We start from the raw sequence: 23,304 nt of genomic DNA on the forward strand, positions 1-23,304 counted from the left end.
CCTGTGGTCAGCCCTAACCACAATCAACGTTGGTCAAACAGTCAACGGATTGCCTAAATTTCTGTGCCCAAACATACGGCGTGCCCAAACATAAATTCCTCACAAAATCGCAGTCAAAGATGGTCAACACTTGGTCAACGCAGTAAAAACAACCTCTGGAAGTTTTCAGTCAATCTGATCAATGCAGGGACAGCAAAAAAACAGCGTTTCCTTCGCACGTGTGGATAGAGAGAGAAGCCCAGAAATCCGTACCCAATCAAATGAGGAGAGAAAGATGTGTGAAGAGATGAGTGTGTCCAAATGAGGATGAGGCATCATGTATTTATAGGCTAACGTTGAGGATGAATAGACGTGACTATTGGGCTTTTGAGCCTACATGAGTTTGCTCGTTGACCTTGACAATTTGTCCAAAATACAACTAAATTCATATCTTCATTTGTACATGTCAAAATTGGATGATCTTTAGATCAATCCTACACCTTTCGGAGAGAGGAATCCAAGAAAAATATCAACTGTCATAAATAAGATGACCCATGTGGAGTTTGGCGCTAGTTGCCAATTTTAACAAACCTTGATCTAGAAGAATTGGAAACAAAACTTTTGAAAGATGATGATGAAGCAACACCAGCAACAGCGACAACCATGCCACCCCCATCATCCACTAGCAGTGCGCAAGTTCCACAAGCTTTGTTGCCACCACGTCCACCTACATCCTCACGCGGAGGTCATGTGCCTTCTGGTTCGTTATTGACATAGTCGTCCAAGTATGCGAGAGGAGGCTTCCAATAGACCACGAGAAAATAAATTAGAAATTTCTCGTGGAAAGAGGAATCAGTAGATAATGGATTTAATTGTCTTTTCTAGTTTCAACTTTCTAGTAGTTTTTATAACTGTTGACTCTTTCATATTTATTATGATATTTTTGTAAACAATAAATGAGAATTTAAGTTTGAAGTTTGAAGTTGGCAAATAGAACTCATTGGTAACGAATTATGATTATGATGCTTTATGAAAGTTGAAAGTTGAAAGTTGAAACATTTCATTTCGTGTTAGATATTCTTTGTTATAGTTTCGTTACTTGGTAATGGCAATGGTTACAAGTCAACTTTGCTGATCAATGATGACAAAAGTTATATATTGAATTTTGAAAGCTTAAAACTTTAAGATTGATGAATCATGAGACTCGATATGTTGTACGTTACTAACTTGTGTACGTGGTTGATGAAAATTATAACTTTTAGATGATTGATGGGATATGGTTTAATCCATGTTTTCATGTTTTTCATATATAATTCATCATTCTACATGTTTTTGTTGACATATATGCATCAAAATATATATAAATATATATTATAAAAAATTTGCTCCTGATTTGCTCTCGACCCGAGAGCTTTTGAAAATGTCGCTCCCTGCTCCTGCTTCCCACTTCCACTCCCACTCCCAAATAGCCTTGATCCATTGCCAAGAACAAACAATTTTGTTCTCAGAAATTAAAAAATTATCCCTAATCCATCAATATTCAACTCTCTCACACAAGGTAGCAATATCTTTTTAGTCTCTCAAGAATAATAGCTCCCCTCCGAAGAATGTTTCTTAGTCTTCCCTTCCCCCCCCACCAAGTCACACATGGGGCAAATTTAGACTTGGGGGAGAAATTACAAGCGTCAAAAAAGAATGTAAAAGGTGAATCAAAGCTCATTCCCCTTGGGCCTTTTACTGCAATTTACTTTAGGAATCACTTTCAAGTCACTTTTCCCCTTCCCAAATTACTTGTTGCAAGAATTAGGTAGGCCATCCTCATTGAACAAGAACCCCTTTCATTGGGATGCAATTGCTACAACTTCAATTACTATCCATCGAGTGTGGGTCCTAGGAAACATAGCCCTACAACTCAATCATTAGTATTCAAATAAGATAAACACCTTACAATGGTCTTCAACCTACTCCCAATATCTGACATACATTAGTGTGAGTCCCAAAGCAAAGCAGCAACAAAATTAGATATATACCTAAAGATAGATACATAGATGGATGGATGAATGCAAGTAATTCATTAATCACTCCAACATATGCATATAAATGTAATCATGAGCAAATTGCCACAAATGCAAAAAACTGGAGCTCAAGAAGCGTGTTACATACCAACACCATGAAAGTAATAATAGAAGAACAACATTTTCACATGCAATAGCATGAGGAAGAAAGGAAACAAGAAAGAGTAGGAGAAGAGAACATACCAACAAACAAACAACACAAAGAAATGCAAAAAATAAAAAGAATGGACCTTGGGTTTACCTCTCCAAATCTCTAACTATTAGCAATGGTAGAAATGGAAGCCTTTGACCTCTCCTCCAAGTTCTCACAAGTTAGCCTTCCTCAAAAACTAGCAAGAAGATAAAGCTACCCACTCCAAAGAGTCAAAAGTCAAACAATAAAGATGAATAAATGATTGGAAATGTTGAGGGAGAAAGCTTTTACTTTCCCCTTGGGTTTACCCCAAAACCTTATAACACATTGTGGGCCCCACCTTATTTAAAAAATAAAAAATGAAAGTGTTTCCTTCATCTTGTGATTTTGCTTGAGTGAAATCGTGAAGCATCCAAAAGCATAAAGGAAAAGTTGGTTAAAGTGGGGCAGGATTGCCAAGTCAGTGAGACCAAAGTAAGAGTGAAGCTCATGAAGGGAGGAACATGTTGGATCAATTCAGTAGTACCAAGATTTTGGTAGAAGCAAGGAGTGTTGTCAACACCTTGGAAGAGAGGTCCTTGTTGCCGCAAAATCTAGCAGTGCTTGGAGAGGTGTACCCACCAAGGCTATCACTAGACCAAGTGACAACAATGGAGTGATGGCTTATTGTCACCACAGCCAAAACCCCTTGCTCTTTATGGACTTTCACCAATCCACATGGTGTAGTCTCAATATAAGGTCACCTATAAGAGATATTCTAGGTATAGAGGTATTAGGATGACCAAGAGGCTTCTAATGGAAACACTCAGCTTAAGTACAAGGTTCCAATTAATGAAAGAAGGCAATTTGCTTTCCTTAGAGATGCCTAATTTGTACAACACAAGACCTAGGGCTTGATTTGTCGATTGAGAGTTGGGATGGCCAAAGGTCAAGGTAGAGAGAAAGGGTTTCCCAAAATGTGCTTTAACAAGGATATGGCACATGAAACCCTTAAATAAGCCCCCAAGTTGAAGCTAAAACCAAATTAGGGTTTACCCTAAGGCAAAAGAAATTACGGACGAAATTGAAGTGAATGCCCACCAAAAGGAGTGATTTTGTGGCAACCACTATCCTCTTGATGTTTAAACTCTCCAACACTGAAAATTCCACTTCCCTAGGAATTCACACCAAGCCCTAGCTTAATTGCTTGGCCTTAATGGGGCCGAATTAGGTCAAGAGAGAGAAAGAGAGAAATTTATGGATCAAAAATTGAGATGATCACCAACAAGGAAGGCAAGTCCCTAGTCCTAGGCTCAATGGAGTCTATGGGTTCTTAAAATTGAATTGATTTTGTGAAGGAGTAAGGACATTTTCATGCCCTAGCATCAAAACCCTATCACCTTTGTGGGGGATCAAATTTCACCTGCGAGAGCTAACATGAAATCAACAAGGAAATTGTCATTCACATATCATATAATGAGTAATGCATGCAATAATGACCTAGTTACCATCCAATTGATATTCAACAAAATTAGGGCACAAAATTTACACTAGATCACCAATTTATTCCATACATTGGACAGGAAATCAGAAATTTGCAATAAACATGGCACTTACAAGACAATCTGCATGTACAATCCAATTCTTGATCCAAAGTGACTTCTCCAAAGACAAGAACAAATGCTCAAGACAAATTTTGCTCCATAGATCACATACTTCCACTAGAAAAAGAGGTTGAATTCACAAGTCCAAGTGATGATAATAAACAAAATGATCCTCTCCTCTATTTGTATGAGCAAGAACAATGTATAATTAGCCTAAAAGACCGTCGGAAAACCAGTAAGATGATAATGATGCATTGGGTTACAAGCCAACCCACAAACTTGACAAAAAAACAATGATTTTCCCACATGTGTGAGCCGCTAAGCCTAGAAAGGTTGACGTTATCTATGCATAGAGCGCCATGTGGCATGCGTTGAGGCTCCAAGGTGCCCTGAGTGGTGTAGAAGCCTCCTAAAATCAAGATGTGAGGGTTGGCCCTCAATCTATGTCAAAATGCCCTTGTGGACCCCAAAATCCAGTTTGGGGCATTAAAGGTGGTCTCCTGGGTCGTCAACCGCTCCAAAATGTCCATTTCTACTCCAACATTGAGGGCTTTCCCGGTGCACCCTCCCATGTCTCAGAAGGTGAGACCATCCTCATCTAGGCTTTGAATCAACTGCCATCACTCAAGAGTGCTAAAACCAACATAGGGCATGCTGGTCCCAGTGCATCATCCTGAAGAATCGTCAGGTATGGTGCAAAGTGGCAAAACATCTCGAGTGCAGAAGGTGTCCAGGGGTAGATGTGATGTGTCGTTATTGCTTGGAGACCCAAGGCTCTCAAAGCTTCACTTGTGGGTGTCAATATACTTCTCAAATGGCTTGGTTACCTGTGGGTAAGGTCCAAAGCTTGGGTTGCAGAACCACCAAACCGTTACAACATAAAGTCTAGTGAAGGCAACCAGTCATTAGGTATAATAATCATTTTTGCATCTGAGTGAACCAAGCTTGAATGCAAATGGCCATTTAATACTTCAAATGAGACTTCCCTTCCAAAATCAGGGCCTTAAACTTGCAATGGTGTTTCCTCCCTAGGTAAGAGTTGCTAAAGGACAACCATATTAGGTGTTTCCAGCCCCCAACGGGAAGTAACATTTACTCAGTCTTCCCTTCAATCAATAGGTGTCAGTGAATAATGATGGTAACAAAGGGGAGAGGACTTCATGGCCAAATGCCAAGGTCAAAGAGACCAGTATGATGGGGATCCACATCTTGAGTGTATAGATGTGGGGAAGGAGTGTTGAAATGTGTAACTAGGTTCGGTCTTCATAATGTCTGATGTAAGCATGATTTTATGTATTTGATGTAAAGAGAAAAAGAAATGTTATTATTATTATTTTTGCAACACGGGTTTCATGCTCAAGGTCATTTTATTTGTAGATCAAGCACCCATTGAGTGCTTCTAGGGCTTTGTCATAAAGTCTAGGAGTCAAAGAAGTCATTGTCATATGTAAAGACCTTATTGGGCATCTTGTATTATGTAAAAGAAATTTATTTGTCATAAAGTATGTCAAAGATCCGTCCAAGACAAGTCAGCCTAGCAGTCAAACAAGTTAGCCTACAAGCAGTAAGAATTCGGCCTATTAGGGCTCCCAAGAAGCCTATAAAAAAAAGCACTCATCCTCATTTGAAAGGCATCCAAGCAGTTTGATTAAGGAAGAAAGGAAGACCTTAGACAAGCAAAGAAGAATGAGAAACAAGGAGACAAAAAGTGAAACCGAAAATCTTAGTTTTGGGCTACAATCCCTCACAGGTGCGAAAGAGTTAGGGCATCACTTATTGCAATAGAGACCGAAATATTGCAAGAGACCGAAATCAGACGAAGGAAGGATTATTTTGCAAGTTGAATTGATAGAGAAGAAGCAGTGGTCCAAGCAAATGAAAAAAAGAGAAGAAATTCACCATCTTTATCTCACACGTGCCAACTAGGGTTTATGCAGAAGAAGTCGAAAGTACAATCCTGAAGCAAAAAGCCAAAATTCAGAAGAAGAGGCCAAAAATCTAAAGTTTGGAGCAGGTTGACTTGGGTTGACTTTGTCGAAGACAAGCTCATCAAAAGGAGAAACTAACTTGGTCTTGGTGGGGTCTTTGTCAAGGGTCTTAGGTCTTGGAATTCGTTATCTGAACATTCTATAAGAAGAGAAGAATTCTTGTGGGTTTTCCTCTCAAGAGGAGGGTATTGGCCCTGGCTAGCAGCCTACATCTTGTGTCCTTTTGTCTCATTGATCTTCATTGTTTGGTAGTCCTTTTGATGATTAACGAACATTATAATAATCAAAGATAAGAAGATACATCAAGTTAAGTAATATTACATCACAAGCAGTTATCAAAGTAAGAGAAATCACTTAATATAGTTGCCCCTAGATTTCTCAATAAGGAGCACTTGTGGATGCATGAGTTGCCAACTCAACTTTTGTTTTTCCGCCCCTCTTGTGTGTCTTTTACTTTTGCTTGATTTCTTCTTTGTATTACTGCTCGTAGCTCAAGGGTTGGAGCTTGCTTTGTATGATGTATAGCAGTTATGTTACCTCTTAATGATAAGGCAACTCATTGCCCATTGAGGTTGGGACCTCTATTTTAAAAATTAGCCGAGTCAACTCTGATTCGGCCAAGCCGACTGAGCCATACCCCTCGCTGGTCCGACTCGGCAGAAAAACAGGTCTGGTGGCCGATTTGTTACCAAACCGGCCAAGACAGTCACCGACTCGACCGGTTCGATAACAAACTGGCCGGCTCGGCTGAGCTAGAGTTAACCTGGCCAGTTCAGCCAGCGACGCCCAAAAACGCCCAACAAATCTTTTTTGGGGGAGACGGACCCCAGAGTTCATTCTAATTGGGTTTTAGGTTATCTTGAAGGCCACTTACCTCTCCCAAGCCTATAAAAGCTACCCAACCCCCTCACATTTCCTCACAGCTATCTCATTGCATTTGTGTGGGAATTTGTGTAGACTTGTGGAGTTTGTTTTTGGAGCAGCAGTGAGGAGTCTTAGGCAATCATTGGAGCAGCAGTGAGGAGCTTCTTGGGCAGCCATTGGAGCAGCATTGAGGAGGCGGTTTGTGCCTAGAGGTATTTTTTTCACTTCTAAAATCTGTTTTCGCTTCTTTTTTTGTGCAAATCTAGAAATTGAAAAGAGTCTTTTTTGTAAAAGAACTTAATATTGAAGCAGTGTTTTTTTTTTTCATTTTTCAGATTTTTTTTCCTTTCATTTCCAAGTCCAAATATCAGAAAATGGCTCCTAGAATGAAAGATGTTGCTTGGGCATATGCTGAAATGATATATAATCAAATGTATTGCAAATTTTGTCATAGAAAAATTAAGGGGGATGGAGGGGGCATTCAGAGACTGAAACAACACTTGGCTGGTGTTAGAGGCCAAATTACTCCATGTGAAGCACCATCAGCACAAATTGGGGAGATTAAGAAGGAGTTGCTAGATAACTTTGAGAAGTTTGAGCAAGAAAAAGTTAGGCAAAAAGAAATAGTGGTTGAAATTGGGAGGAAGAGGAGTATACAACAAATGATGGTTTCCAACCCCAATTTTGATTATGAGGGCTCTTCATTTATCACTCCCTCTTTGGAGTCTATTCAAGAAAATGGTAAAGGTAAAATGAAAAAGAAGGGTGATATCAAAAGTAATTTCACACCCTCCTCTACATCAGATGCACATGGTCCTCAAGCTAATAGAAGTCATATGCAGCCCACTTTAGATGACCATTGGAAGAAAGAATTGAGAGACTGCCTGTGATTACATAGCTAGATGGTGGTATGAGGCTGATATCCCCTTCAATGCTTCTCGTTCACCATATTATGAACCAATGTTTAATGCCATATTTGTTGTCGAAAAGGGCTTCAAAGGCACTACTATGCATGAGTTAACAGGATCCCTTTTGCAAAAAAATAGTTTCCTCCATTGATGAATATTTGAAAGATTTCAAAAGCTCATTGGCAAAAACAGGATGTACCATCATGTCAAATGGATGGACTAATCAAAAGAATCGTACCGTCATAAACTTTCTTATCTTTTGCCTACAAGGAACCATGTTTCTAAAATCAGTTGATGCAACTATGTTCATGCTAGTAAAATAGGAAAAACACAAAACCATCTTTTGGACCCCATGTGCTGCACATTGCATAGACCTCATGCTTGAGGATATTGGCAAAATAGATTGGGTCAAGAACATTGTAGATCATGCCAAAAGCATAACAAAATATATCTACAATCACTCATGGATTTGAGCCTAATGAGGAAACACACAAGGGGCAAGGATATTATTAGGCCTGCCATCACTAGATTTGCAACTCATTTTTTGACATTGCAATCTATGCTTTCCCAACATAGAAACTTCCAAAGGGTGTTTTCCAGTGAGGAATGGAATGAATGTCAATGGTCTCGCAAACAGGATGGCAAAGATGTGAGAAAGAAAGTTAATGAAGAAATATTTTGGAAAATGGCAATAGAGGTTGTGAAGGTTGCTGAGCCACTGGTTAAAGTGTTGCGGTTGGTGGATGGGGAAAGATTGACTATGGGCTTCATTTATGAGGTTGTGGATCAAGCAAAGGAGCAAATAAAAGCAGTATACAAAGATAGAGTGGCTAAGTATGGGCCCATTTGAAAAATCATCGATCAAAGACGGAACAATCAACTCCATCGCCCTATACATGCAGTTGGGTTTTTCCTGAACCCAAGGTATCATTATAAAGCTCTGGAGGCAGAAGCTTTGACTGGGGAGGTTAGAGATGGATTGATTGACCGCATGGTTCCTAAAGAGAGTGATCAACTGGAGATACACCGATAGATCACTTGTTTCAGCAGAGCCACAAGTACCTTTGGGAAGAACCTAGCAAGGATTGCAAAGGAAGCAGATGAGCCAGGTAAACAAAAATTTCAATTTTCAAATTCTTATTTTGTTAAATTGTTTATAATTTGAAAGTTGGATATAATTTGTCGAGCTAACTCATTACACTACTATGTTTTTTGCAGCACAATGGTGGGAGGCTTTTGCTAGCCATTATCCTCAATTGCAGAAGTTTGCAATTTGTATTTTGAGCCAAACTTGTAGTGCCACTGGGTGTGAGCGCAATTGGTCTGTCTTTGAGAGGATTCACACGAAGAAGAGAAACTGTTTGAAACAAAAACAGTTAAATGATCTTGTCTATGTCCGATACAACCTCCGACTCAATTGCTGAACAAAAGACCTGATACAGATCCCATTGCGTTGGAAGATATTGATCCAGCATCAGATTGGGTAGTGGAGAGTCATCTAGCAGAGTTTGATTCTGATGAGGATATTGGTCTTGATTTGGATTTACATATGGACGCATTAGTTGAACATAATGTTCAGATGAATGCAGATCCACTTGTACCAGGCCTAGCCCCAAGTCCTCCAGTTGCAGGCACTTCCTCTACTCAGCCACAGCAGAATAGTGTATCTCGTTTATCTCAGCGTGCAGTTGTTGCGCTTGCTAGTGCTACTACTTCTACAATTGCAGATGGAGATGGTGATGAGGAGGAGGAGGAGCCATGGGTTTCCCTGTCTGACTCTGATTCAGAGTCTGAGCCAGATGATGTTGGCTTCTCTAGCAATAGCTAGTAGTACTGGTGACTAGTGATGTTTTACAGTTTACTTTTGTTGTAGAGGCCATTTAGAGCCTCCTTGGTTACGTGTTTTTGTTTTGATCTCTACATCATGTATGTATTGGATAGTGCATTGGGTGCCATTTTGATATAATGGATATATTCATGAGCCTATTTTGATCATGTTGTCTTTTCTCTATATTCTAATGCTTTGTGTTTGAAAACATGAATGAAAATCTTTAAAATTATCTTTTTTCATAAAAAAATAAATATTTAATGTATTTTTTACAACGACCGAGCCATTGAAATCAAACCAGCCAAGTCGATACCAAGTCGGAGTCGGAGTCGAAGCCGACCCTCAACTAGTTCCGAACCCGAGTCAGAGTTTTAAAACATTGGTTGGGACATGCAAGGGTTCTTGTTATGATGTATAGGAGCAAGATGTGCTCAAGAACCAGGTGATGGCCATAATGAGTGAGGTAGAACTCATGCTAGGCTTTTGCCCACATGCTAATGTGTATGTTCGGCCATCTTTTGCTTTTTGATATTTTTTTATTTTGTTTTGTTTGTGGCCATTATATGATGTTTCTCTTTCTTTTAGCTACATCAACCTCCGAGAGCAAAGTTCCAGGCCCTACCTAGGTATGTGGATGTATAAGTGCCAAATCCTAGAGAACAATGGTCCGTTGAACAGGAAGAATGGATGTGGAATATGGGCTTATAATGTAAGATAGAAAGTGGTAAGTATGGAATAGGGATAGATGGAACATGCTATCTCAATAAAGGTTTCCCAAGTAGTGCCCCTACTATATGCATTGATTGGGCCATTAGGGGAGGTCCCACTAGACTAGGATCAAAAATTAACCCCCCATTTAAGGTGAGGGAACAAGATCACGGTCAAAACACCTCCTTCTTCCAGGTCACCCCATAATCCATATCAAAAGCCCAAATACAAACAAGCACCCGATTGCAAAATGAATAAAGTACCTTTTGATCAGAGGCCCACCTTCGTCCATGTGCTCTTCCCAGATGGGTGAGAAGGTGTGTGACTGATGCAGGTGGTGGCGACGTAATGGCACATCGCCATTGACTAGTGGTGGCTGTCAAGGGCTGTTGGCTGGCCGGCTAGATGTGAAGTGTGGGAGAATTCTTTTTTCCTATGGGGTCACCCACTTTTGGTGGGTAACAGTCCTAAAAATGCAACTAGATGGGACTAGCAGTGCCACACTCCCAACGTGCTCTCAAGGCAAATCCATTCGGAGCATCAAATTAAAGTGAAAGTACCCACAAAGAGGACACTCCCAATATCCCTAGGCTAATTTATGTGCACTTCCTCTGCTATCTTACCATTGAGAAATGTTGTGTTTACATCCATCTAATATAAGCACCAATAGATAGGATAATTTTATTAGTGTCCAACAATAGTACCATATGTAGGTCATATGGAGAATCCATATAGCAGCGCTACACAGCAATAATACAGTCTCTACAGCAGTGCTGTGCAATAGAGACTTGTTGTTGCTGATTTTTTCACCAGCAGTAGCTCTCAAACAGCTTCTAGGAGCTCAATTCAAGGCATTTTTTGGTATCTGTGATTCTGTGCATGTATATTTCCTTGGGCAGAATGTAAAGATTTCCTTGTAAGTGTTTTTTCAAAGGAATGAAAAGCTTATTTGAAGAAGTAATTACCTATGCATGTATCAAAATTAATTTTTACACTTCCACTGTTTAATTTCAGACTATTGTGTCATTGATGCTATGGTCAGAAATTTATTTTCAGCTTTAATTAAAGTCAACTATCAACTTGTTTTGATTGAGATCACAAGGACATTAGTCACCTAGGGTGTGAAATTTGAACAACTAAGTGACTAGGTTTTCGCCATACACCTCACAATCACATGTGGGCACTCCTAGCATTGTGAAAACACCTTCGGAGCAACCCAAAAGCAAAAAAAATGTCGTTTTAGACAGACGTGTTTTTAAATTTTTCCTTGGATGACTTTCAATACTTCTTTACCCAAAGAACAAAGGCTGTTATTTCTATTCTGTTTTAGCAGGTCAAAGAGGATATCTGAGCAAATCATTTTGCTTGGGGTACCACATGTCAGGTTCTAGTGTACTCTTTTGCTGGATATAAAATTTTATTGTCTCTGACCTACATATAAAATTATAAATTGACCTACTTTCCTATAAAAAAGAATACTGAAGATAAAAATTTCAAGATGTTAATAATAAAAAATAATAATAAAGATAGTGCATTGCTTCCAAGTTCCAACATGTAAAAAGTTTATATTACCTTGCACTTTATTTTCTATTGTTAAAATTGGCAACTAGGGCCAAACTCCATGTGGGTCATCTTATTAATGGAAGCTGATATTTTTTTTGGATCCCTCTCATCGAGAAGTGTAAGATTGATCTAAAGATCATCCGATTCCAATAAGTATTCATAGAGATATGAATTTATTTGTGTTATGGGACAATTCGTCAAGGTCGGCCAGCAACCAAATAAACCCCACTTCTGCTCAACGTTTTATTATAAATAGAGGTGGCCTTCAAGTCATTTCAACACACTTGGGATCTCTTCCTCTCTACTTGTCTTTGGTTTTTAGGAGGAGAGATCCTAAGGGATAACGCTGCCCTAATCCAGAGGGCAGAAGCCGGAACTGCCGGGAATAGCCGGGAATAGCCAAAATTGTCGGAACTGCTGGGAATAGCCAGAATTGTCGGGAACTGCCGAGAACTGTCGGAATTGCCGGAACTATCGGAACTGCCGGGAACTGCCGAAACTGTCGGGAACTGCCAGGAAAAGCCGGAACTGTCGGAACTGCCAGAACTGCTAGGAAAAGCCGGAACTATCGAAACTGTTGGGAATAGTCAGAACTGCCGGAACTATCGGGCGCTGTCGGAACTGCCGGGAATAGCCGAAATTGTCGGAACTGCTAGGAATAGTCGGAACTGCCAGGAACAGTCGAAACTGCTAGAACAGTCGGGAAAGCTTACGCAGAGGACAGAAGCTGGAGCTGCGGGAACTTTCGGAACTGCCGGAATTGCTGAAAATGCCGGAACTGCCAGGAACATCCGAAATTGCCGGAACTACCGGAGCATCTGTCTCCAAAGGAGAGCAGCATGCAAGGAACAACTAACTAACATTGGGACAGTTGTATGGTACTTAGCAACAAATACACCAAGCATGCAATGTTACAGGTAGCATGCAAGGGACAGCGAGCATGCAACAACAAGCATGCAAAGGACAACAAGCATGCAAGGGACAACAAGCAAGCTAAGGACAACAAGCAAGCAAGATGCAACCAACACATAGGTCAGTATGGCAACATGGTGCAGCAATGGCACATAATGCAGTACAGTGATGGGTACAGTCATGATTAATGAAGCATGATGAGACGCAGCATAGTGATGATGGGTGCAACATGATGACGAAATGCAACACAACGATAGGTGAAGGAGTCACCTTGGAGAATCAGTTAAAGCAGCATGTTTTCAACTGATCTTATGTATTATCTTCTTAGAGATGATCTATGCTCTTATCTAGATAAGTCAAAGTGTTGACTTCTGTTGTAAAACATACTATCTCTCTCTCTTTGCTGAACTATTGAAGAACATATAAGAAGAATTGATCAAGGGTTTCCCTACATTGGGGTTTGTCCCTGGCTAGCGCCACATCTTGTGTTCTCTTGTCTTGGCTTGTCTTCTGCGATTTACGTTTTTGTTCTATCTGCAGTTTACTTTAATGTAGATATGATTGCTAATCTGGAAAAGATATTGAACTAACTGTGAAAATTGAAATAAATTACTCTAAGCATAGAACATACCTAAAATTAACATCTATTTATATAAAATAAGGAATCATGATGTTATTTAAAAAAGAATAATATAGTGCATTGCTTCCAAGTTCCAACATGTAAAAAGTTTATATTACCTTGCACTTCGCTTTCTATTTATATATTTATAAAATAAGGAGTCAAAGACTCTTTTCAGAAAATAAGAGTATACTGTGTGATTAATTTTGAATATATTCAAGGATCTCTAGTTTTCATCTTAACATACAATGTTAACACATCAAAACCACTTGAATTTAATAATTTTATGTTGGATGGGTTTTCTGCGTGATGCTGAGATTGCATAATTACTTGTTTGTTTTTGACAAAACATTCAACGGAAAAAAGTAAAATAGATATTATGACTTTTGGTGCATACTCTAGACGTTTGATACAATAAAGTCGAGTAAATGTCAATAGAAAGCAGAATTTTGAATATATGTGCAAAAGGCTAACCTTATCAAAATTCACAATCAGTGCAGCTGAGCTTGTATTACATGGAATTTCAAGTTCAATCTCCATCACTCCAGGTGATTTCCTGTCCTCTGCAGGGGAAATCTGCATCTTCTTAACTACATCCCATATTGGTCTTGGTTGTCCATCGATAAAAACCTGAAATGTGTGAAAGTATAACCGAACGTACCAAGGCACAACCTGAAAAACAAGAAGGCTTAAATGGCATCCAGCTACACCTGGTGAGGCATATACACCATCATCAACCCAAATCTTTTTATGAGATTTGTCAGCTTTCAGAGAAATCACAATAGAGCCTCGTGCATTTCCACTGCCCATCAAAAACCTGTTTGCACGGAAAGGTGCCAAGAGAGACAACCAAACGACAGGGGCCTTCCATGTAAGCCCCACATTTAGTGGATGGGATTCATTATACTTATTGACGAAAAATTCAAACATAATTGAACCATCAGGCATGCCAGACATACTTTCTGACACAGCCGTTTCCTTCAGTACCCTGTCCGGGACAGTATTCAGATGAAAACTTGGGTAATTTGTGCCAACAACAAGGGACGTGTTTGTATTATCTTTTCTTGCACTCTCCAGCTTTTCAACTAATGTTCTTTCTAGCTCCAGAAATACACTGCTGGACTTTGCGAGAAGACATTGTCCAATCAGTTCTCGTCCAAACAAAGAACTAATAGACCAACTAGGCTGAAGCGCCTGTCTGTTACTGTTACCTGTGGTCTGCACATTTGAAGGTTGCAGAACAAGAGTTAACGTCTGTTGCAACATAGTGCCCTCGCGCTGCTTCTCTGTTCTCTCAGAATTAAACTCACTAGACAAAACATACAACCGCTGTGAGTGATAAAACCCTCTATAAATTGAAGGTCTATCCATTAGTGCAGCAAGACCAGCTTTATCTCGACAGGGAAGCAGCTTAAGCCAGGGAGTAAGATTTTCAGTGCATACTGCTTCTCGTGGCAATGAACCATATCTTAACCTACTGGATGGTCCTTTTGACTTGTCGTAAGTGATAATATGTTCTGCATCATGTATCTTATAGTCATTATTAACCAAACTGGGACGAAAACTCCAGTGCGGAGAAGCGTAGGTTGCCGATGACTCTAAAAAATTTATGGAAGCACAAAACAGGCCGGAAAGGGCATGCGTCAGATTTCGCCATGTCGCATCAATTTGATCTATGGGAACATCAAATAGGGCCCACAGTTCAACACCGGGAGGTTTGGCATTGGCACTGGATAGAGGATCAAATCCTCCCCATCGTTCATAATCCCACCTTCCTTGAGTGAAAGACAATTCCATCTCTCTGATGCTAAATTTCTGAACCTGCTCGTATGCAAATTCCAATTGACGACAAGCATCAGCCACATGAAAAATCATCGTTCTCATTTTGCTAAAAACATAATGGTTTTCATGGTGAAACACCTTTATCAAAATTCAAAACTATTTCTATGACAAAATCCTCCTAGGAGTTCAAAGATCCTCTTAAGCCAAGATCTAATATCTTCTTTGGGATTATTGAAAAAAAAAACTGGAAAATCCTGCCCAAAGTTCAACCAGTTCTGGCAAAAGGCCCAGATCTAACTTCGAAGAGTTTTCCATTACTAAGATCCTTCTTGTCAGATTCCCTGTAAAATCTACCCAAGCATTTAAAGGTTTCTAAATTTTGCTGTCAAAATTTTTTTTCTTTTGCTCGGTGAATAGGGGAAACATTACCCTCAAGATAGCACGTTATCAAAATCAGGTCCATTAAGCAACCAGCCACACCAGAGGGCCTTCTATGCTGTCAAAATTCACCCAGGACTTACACCTGGCCTTGCCCATTTGCATTATCACGGGCCAGTGCCAACACACGGTGGGGCAAACCCAAAGAGGTTTGAACCCGTGTCGTGACAGTCATTACAGAATGTGCTCCGCCTAGCGTTAGACCATAGCCAGCTGGGCGTTACACAATAAAATATCACACCAAACATATATCGTTCTTAAAATTTACAGATTTACCTAGGGCAAGAATCAAGATCCTCTAAAAATATAAAAGTTCTTTAAAGCAAAATCACTAATTTTTTTTCTCTGTTGTATCTCATCACTGCATGGACAATAATTCAGCTCGAACAATACCATGCTTTCAAAGGGATTTCAATTTTTCTGAAGTGTTTCATTTACAAATCTTTCAAACTTGGCACCGAGAAATGGCATCGTGTACTTACCAGCTGGTAAATGGCTTTGGGAAAAAGCCTGTGGTGGCGGCCATGGATCTTCGTGGGAGGCAAGCTGTTAGTGAAGTGGAAGTGAGCCAAAACTTTGCGGTCTGGCAGGGGTTTCAGCAGCAATTCCTCGGTGAATTCTTCCTCTGTGTGTATGCAGCGGACTGAAGTGCAGTGAAAGATGAATGCTATTGCGAGGATGAGCAGAAGCTTTATTCTTCTAGGTTCGATCCCCATCACGCTTCGAAATGAAATTATGGATTGTGTTGCAAGGAGACTGCATTTCCCACGAGACATGAATTTCAAATGGACTTGTTTGCTCTGTTATTTTATCTGAACCGAAGTTAGTGTGAATGTCCCTCCTCCATGGACTTTACCAAGCCGTTGTCTGTCGTTCATTAAAACGATATATCCCAGGCCATCGTTGTCTATGGTTTCATTAAAACGATTTATCCCAGGCCATCCTCGGTTTACATTTGGATAAATAATAAAACATTTCAAATACATTACTTTTGTATATATTTTATCTATTTTATTAATATATATTTTATCTATTTTATTAATAGAAGGAGAAAAAGTTATTTTAAAGTTTATGAGGTTAAAGATAGCTAATGGAACAGATTGCTTCTTCATCTACTTTACGTATTTAGCTTTTTTTTGTGAAGCTTCAAAATAAATGCTCCCGGAGAAACTCCTTGCTAAATAATTTATCCCAAGAGTTTGTTGTCAGCGTATTTGCATAACTTTTCTTGTTGTCTTTGAAGGCCTCACATTCTAAAATGAAATGTTTTTTTGTTTCCACTTTTTCGGAAGAACAAAAAATGCATACTCTTTCCTCCCACACTTTTTTTGGCCTTTTCTAGCGCCATGTTTCACAATGGAGTTGATGAGAATTAGTCATTAACTGAGCAATAAAAATGTTGGCTCTCCAAGAGATATTGGCCTCTATGTATGCTTTTGGTTGATGACTATGAGTGGGATTAAACACTTCAATATAGTACTTTTTCTTTCTTCCTAGCTCCTTATCCCAAGTACACTCGTGGAACTTTTCCATAACAAAAGCTTTTATCTCTTTGTTGTTTATGGGATACATGTTCAAGCAAATACCCCATTTACTAAACCATTTGTTATTTTGTTGCATCCAAGTTTTTTTGCTCTTGCACAATCTATCATTAAAGACAACCTTAGGTCATCTACCCTCTTCCATTTGCTCAAATTTTTTTAAATGCCTTATGACTCACACCATAGCAAATGCTTCAATAGGAGCAATCCCTATTTCACTTAACAAGATAGCATAAGGAACTGCACTTTTAATCTTGAATTTGTTTGTAATCAAACGCTTCTGAATTTTCTCAATTTGTCTCCACTGCATGTCGGATGTAGTGCTAGCCTATAGTTCACAACCATAGAGAATCATCGGAATCACTAGAAGCCCAAAAAGAGTTTGAGTGGTTTTCCAGTCCCACAACTCTGCCTCTCTACACCTATTTTGAAAAGCATAAAATGCTTTCCAACCCCCCAAACTTCTTTTCTTTCTACAACCATTCCAGCTTAGATTTTTGTTGAAGACAATTCCAATGTATTTGTAATCCGCAACTTCTTCCACAAAGTTGTCTTCAAAGTAGAACTTATGCTGGTTATGTTTTCTTTTCTTAGAGAAAACCACTACTTTCGTTTTATTGATATTGACTTGCATCACCACACTTCTAAAAAATGCTCAAGGGATAGTAAGTGTTCTTGCAAACCAAGAGTCGATTTAACAATTACAATAAGGTCATCTGCATACAAAATAAGCCTTATAACAAACTTTCCCAAATAGATATCATCACCCCCTTACGAATTTAACCACTCCTCAAGCTTGTCGATATATAAACCAAAAAGGGTAGGAGACAGTGGGCAACCTTGCTTGACCCTGATATCGCTTCTAAAACTTTCAGAAATGCATGTTGAAGTTCTAGTTTTGACTTTCACCTCTTCATACAGCCTATGCACAGCTGCTCTCAAATGTTTAAAACTTTAAGAACCCCAAGTTCTTCCATTCTGTGCCAAAGCTTATCCCTAGGAACAGAGTCAAATGCTTTTCTGAAATCAACAAAGCCTTCTTCCTTTTTATCCCAATGATGTGCCTTAAAGTTATACAATGATCAAATGTGGAATGTTTAGATCTAAAACCTAGTTGCCCTTTAGCACGCTTATCTCTTTCTTCTACCCACTTGCTAATTTTGTTTTCTAGCATGCTTCCAAATAGTTTTGCAAACAAAGGGTTTGTCACGATGGTCCTACAATTGGAGGGATTATTGATGTCACCACTCTTGAAAAGAGGTATTGCCAGACTAGTTGTCCAATCTATGGGGAGCCCATTTTGTATGATGTTGTTGAATATTTTTGTAATGTGAGGTGAAAGAATCTTTGAGCCCCACTTTAGATATTCTGCTTGGAGTTCAGCTAAGTCTTTTGCTTTTCCAACACCCATCTCTACCTCTTGTACCGTGAAGAGTTAAGTATTAGCGTTGACCAAGGGGGGAGGGTCAACCTTGGGAACCTGCTCATAGACTTTTCTTGCATAGTCAAACCATTTAGAAGATGTAATATTATTTCCAGTTTGTATCTTTTTCAGTTGGAGCTCCTTCCAAAATAATTTGGGATTATTTTTCCCAAGGAAGATTAGTTCTTCCCTCCTTGAAACCATGAAATTGACATTTTTCTTACTTAATAACTACTTGTAAGCTTTGAGCTTTATGTTATCCTTGTTTGACTCTTTCCACATTCTCCTTGCCTTTTTGCATTCCTCGTCAAACCAAGTGTTAACCAGAAAGCAATTTGTTTCAGACTTCTTAATTTTTGCTCTTTTGCACTTTGCAAGTGCTTATTTAATTAAATGTGTTAATTCATGACTATGAAGGCTGTGAATTGAGATTTTCTCCTTCTCGAAGAGCCTCTCTAGCATCATTCTGAAGGTATTACAATTTTCAGGGGTCAAAAGAATTCTACCCTATGGGAGATTTTGTTGGATATGCTGAATTTTTTCTCTAACATTATAAATTATTGTTAATTAAGTTCAGCATGAATGGGTTGGAGAAATGTTGATATATCCCTAAGTCAATTCAATGAGTTCATAATCATTATTTTTATTTTTACAGTGGTTGATTTCAAGTCTAGTTGTTCAAAAAATATTTGCATATATATTATTTTATATGAAATTGAAAATTATATATATTACAAATTAATGAATATCCTTTTGTTATTTTTATGAAAAATGGTTTTTGATTTTATATTATTGTCATTTTTTAAATAAGCAATAATAAAAAAAGATGGATTTGAAGAGAAAAAATTCAAATATTTAATACTGAAAGTTGGATTATTTTTTTACCGAATTAAAATTTTTAGATTAGTGTATTATTTTCATCCTTTCCAATAGGGTTTCGTCCCTAACCACCATTTATAAGGAATTTTTGTCATTATTTTTGTCTTCAACCATAATTTTTGAGTCAATATTATATTCCGCCTCTGGAGTTGTAGAATTCTAAGTTATATTATTCTAGTTTTCTTGATTTTTTGTATATAATGGTTCATGTTCTTGCCATTTTTTGGCATAGGTGTGTGTTATTGATCCTTTTTGAAGAGGAGGGTACATGAAGATACAATACCTAAATATGCTTTATTTGTTGATAAAACCAACACCAAAATGTTGTATTCTCATAATCAAGAATCCGAAGCCAATAAAAATGACCTTGTTGTAATATCATCTTGTTTAGTAATCTTGATTGATAACAATCTTAACATATATTATGGTATATGTGAAACTTCATAGTTTAATTCTTGCTTGTATTTGATAAAACAAACCTTATATTCTAATTAATGTGTTGAATGCACTTTTTTAATGTTAGATATTGATTATGAGCACCAAAGCCTCAAAAGCATTCAACCAAAGACATTAAAAAGGTTGGACATTACATGGAATGGTAAGTATGAAATGCATAAAAAATTGATGCATTTTGTTAAACTTTAGCTCATGCTCTGTATTCATCATCATATGGAGTGTACAAGGAATGATGTGTACAAGGAATCAAGTTTTTACATTTATGAGAATAGACTATATCTTAGGGTTTGTAGTGTTAGCCCATTTTTAATCATAAAAGTAAGGGTTGAAATTGGTTTTTCAATAATTGGGCAAGGATAAAGATCATTGGATGGAGCTTAAGAGCTTGGCCCTAACTAGGAGGAGTGTATTCGCCATCTATACCATAGATGATGGAAGGCGGTACCATTTTGCAACTTCCATGTTACATAGCATCAACTTTCCACTCTGAATAATGTTGCACATGTACCTTACTCCATTCGATTGTTCTTGATGTATGTGTCCTTTCATCTTTCATCATACGCCTATTGTGGTTGTGTTGGCACTCACACCTAACATTTTTTATCCTTTTCCTCAAAATATACTTTCATATTCAACAAAATCAACTAGTACAACTAGTAATACTGATAACAAATCCTCTACCCCTCACCCTTAATCCAAGGATTTTGGATTAAGGTGTTTAGTGAGAGATCATTCTTGTCATTCCATTAGCACACATTTTTAAATGTTCATTGTCATGTGTTATTTTTCTCTTCCATTCAAGGATTATTTTCAATCATGAAACTATGCTTTCTATTTTCGTCCCAATTATTTATACCTTTGACTAACTCTTTATAATACGTAAATGCATTCCAACCTTTTTATATTGAGAGTTGAGCATTACATGGTGTATATTTAAGTCTATAATAGCTCAAAGCCCTCCTTGGATTCCTTGATTTAATTTAATTTAGTTAGCCATTAAGCTTTAGCAATATTGATTTGATTTGTACATTAATTGATGCCAAGAGGCTATGTTGCCATCTAAAGGCCAAAATTGTTGGGGATAGTAAAGTATATAATTATTTTACGACAATGGGATTGGGAACTATCATCGTGGAGCCAAGGGGTTATTATAACTCTTTGTGCAATATTGATTGCACAAATATAAACAATTTCAAGTTGTGCATTGTTAGAAATACAAGAAAAGCACATTGAAGTTTACCGTTGGAATTAAGCGTGGTCGCTATCAACATGAAAACTCAATAAATAGCTAATTTTTAATACTAAATATAGTGACATAAAATGTGTTTGACATACAAATTTGATTGAATTAGTTGTTAATCTTTATAAGGATTAATTTATTGGATACATTAATTATTGTTGTGAGGTTGAGTTGCACTTTCGAATGTAATGTTAGTGGGAATCATAAAGTACATGATCATTTATGATAAGATGCAATAAAAAACTACAACCATAAGGTTCAAGTATTATTGTGAAGTTATGCCACAAAATCTCAATACAATATTACTTTCATAACTATGGATATGAAGAACTACAAGTTGTACATCATAAAAAACAAAGAGAAATGACATTAAGATTTGTTGTTAGAATAAATTCTAGTGACTTGAACTAAATAATCTTTAATTTGTAGGATCATCATAACCATAAATTGGGTATTTCATACACAATAATCAGATTCCTCATTTTAATCTGATTTAATGGACCATTGATTTTCAATGATTATAATTTTGTTAAATGTGTCAACTATTGACATGATGTTACATCACCATCCTGTTGTAGTAGCTACAATGACCCCCTCATTTTTCTCTAAGTGTCACTAATGCCTAGAGAAAAACAAGGGTCCTACCTATTGCCATGTTTCATCATACCTTACTAGGCTTGATTATCCCTATCCCAACCTAAATTCACACTTATTTTGACCTTGACACCACTCAAGATGAACTTTACGCAAGTTTTTAGAAATTACTTTCCCCGGAGATACAGGGTCAGGAAGATGCTTCTCCTAGTGATACAACGTTGGGAAGATGACCACTATAGCGATACAATGTTGCTAACTAGGTTATCTCTCTCTCTCTCATGTATCCCTAGCTTAAGCGTTAGTAAAATAAATATGTTATGAGGCATTTATGACCTTATTTCTACACCTAGGCTCAAGAAAAACTTTACAAAGGCACCATTCCTCGCATCACTCAAATCTTCCTCCCTCTTTTAAGTCTTGAACCTCTGGTGTTGTTTTGAGGCCCTAAATGTGCTTTGGGGGGAAGGGGTTGATGTAGGTGATAGATTGTTGTAAGTAGCTGGAAAATATACTCCTCATATATACCTTTTCAATGAGCTATTGTGTGCGCCAAATGAAAATTGTATGCCAAAGTTATGACACTGGGAAGTTGACGTTCCGACTTACCCCATCAAGGTTGTAACCAGGCCTCCCATATCTACCCAATTTCACCACCCTGCCAGGGTAAACATGAGAGGAAGAGCTACTATGACATGACCCAACCTCCTAAGTTCCATTAAGGAAGTGGGGTTGACCACGGAAGACAAATTGGCATCTCATAACATTCTATAGGGGCTATAGGTCACTCTGAGACTGAGTAACCACCCTAGGTGGCCAAAACCTGAGTTGGGCACCCTTTTCTCTGACCTAAGTCCCCAACCACACCCACAACAAGCCCTCAATGTAGTTGGAAGCCTCCAACTGCATGCACAAGCCTGCATCCATGCAGTTGCAACACAATTTTCCCAGTTAGGAGCATGCAGTTTCGAGATCTGAGCCTAGATTCCAAGTCAACCATAAGACCACTGCCCAAAACTTCCCGTAACTTCTCAAAATCACTAATGGCATGACAACAATGTTAATATACAAATTTCAAGGCATAACTTAACCTAGATTGCCTAGAACATAACAGGAGTTTCGTCAAACATATTAGTCCTCTCCATATAGCTGCAACACCACTTATTAGTCCATACATTAATCACTGATCACTAGATGAACAATTCATGAGAAGAGCTATAAAATATACACATCATATAAACAAACATATAACCATAAAATAACCAACATATAAACCATGGCAACTTAGCCATAATATCACCAGCACATTGCCAATAAATATACATGAATCAAAATAGAAGAATAGCTCCTATTAACATAGGAAAATACCAGCCAAGTCAGGGACTTCCACGTACCACCCGACTATAGATTGGTTTGAACCAAATCTTTATTTTAGCCAATCACTCATGTGCCATATTCCAAGTGTGAGTGTGGGGTCTCATATAATAAACCAAACAAAACCAAACCAAGGCTTCCAAAGGCAAAACCACCTCAACCCTCAACCAGTGATTCGACCTCACGGTCGGACATCACTAACACCAACTAGATCAGTCTATACCTAAGTTGTCCAGGGATCTAGAGCATTTGTCCCAATCGCGGCTCCAGGAACTAATAACTCAACCCACAACCTTCCAAGGCTCCAAAGCGTTTGTCCAACCAAGCTCCATGACTAGTAACTCAAGTCACAAAGGGCGCCAGAGCATTTTTCCAACCTAGGCTCCAGGACTAGTAACTCAACCAAAGTTGTACCAG

General features: G+C 38.4%; 1 protein-coding gene across 2 annotated transcripts in view; it reads right to left on the reverse strand.

Annotated features, from left to right (window-relative positions):
- The window catches only part of LOC149138927 (GPI transamidase component Gpi16 subunit family protein), a 117,055-nt gene extending 100,727 nt beyond the window's left edge, over positions 1-16,328 (reverse strand). Inside the window, exons 1-2 of one of the 2 annotated variants that reach the window (XM_089446215.1) lie at positions 15,863-16,328; positions 13,635-14,981 (exon numbers count right to left, since the gene is read on the reverse strand). In XM_089446215.1, coding sequence (XP_089302341.1) covers positions 13,635-14,981; positions 15,863-16,156 — 1,641 coding nt within the window. In that variant the 5' untranslated portion in view covers positions 16,157-16,328. The remainder of the gene's footprint in view (positions 1-13,634; positions 14,982-15,862) is intronic. The other variant, XM_089446214.1, reaches the window with a different exon arrangement.
- Between the last annotated feature and the right edge of the window lie 6,976 nt (positions 16,329-23,304).

The sequence above is a fragment of the Pinus tabuliformis genome, chromosome X (genome assembly GCF_031772625.1).
Source record: "Pinus tabuliformis cultivar Carrire ecotype Pingquan chromosome X, CPIR1, whole genome shotgun sequence".
Classification (NCBI taxonomy): Eukaryota; Viridiplantae; Streptophyta; class Pinopsida; order Pinales; family Pinaceae; genus Pinus; species Pinus tabuliformis.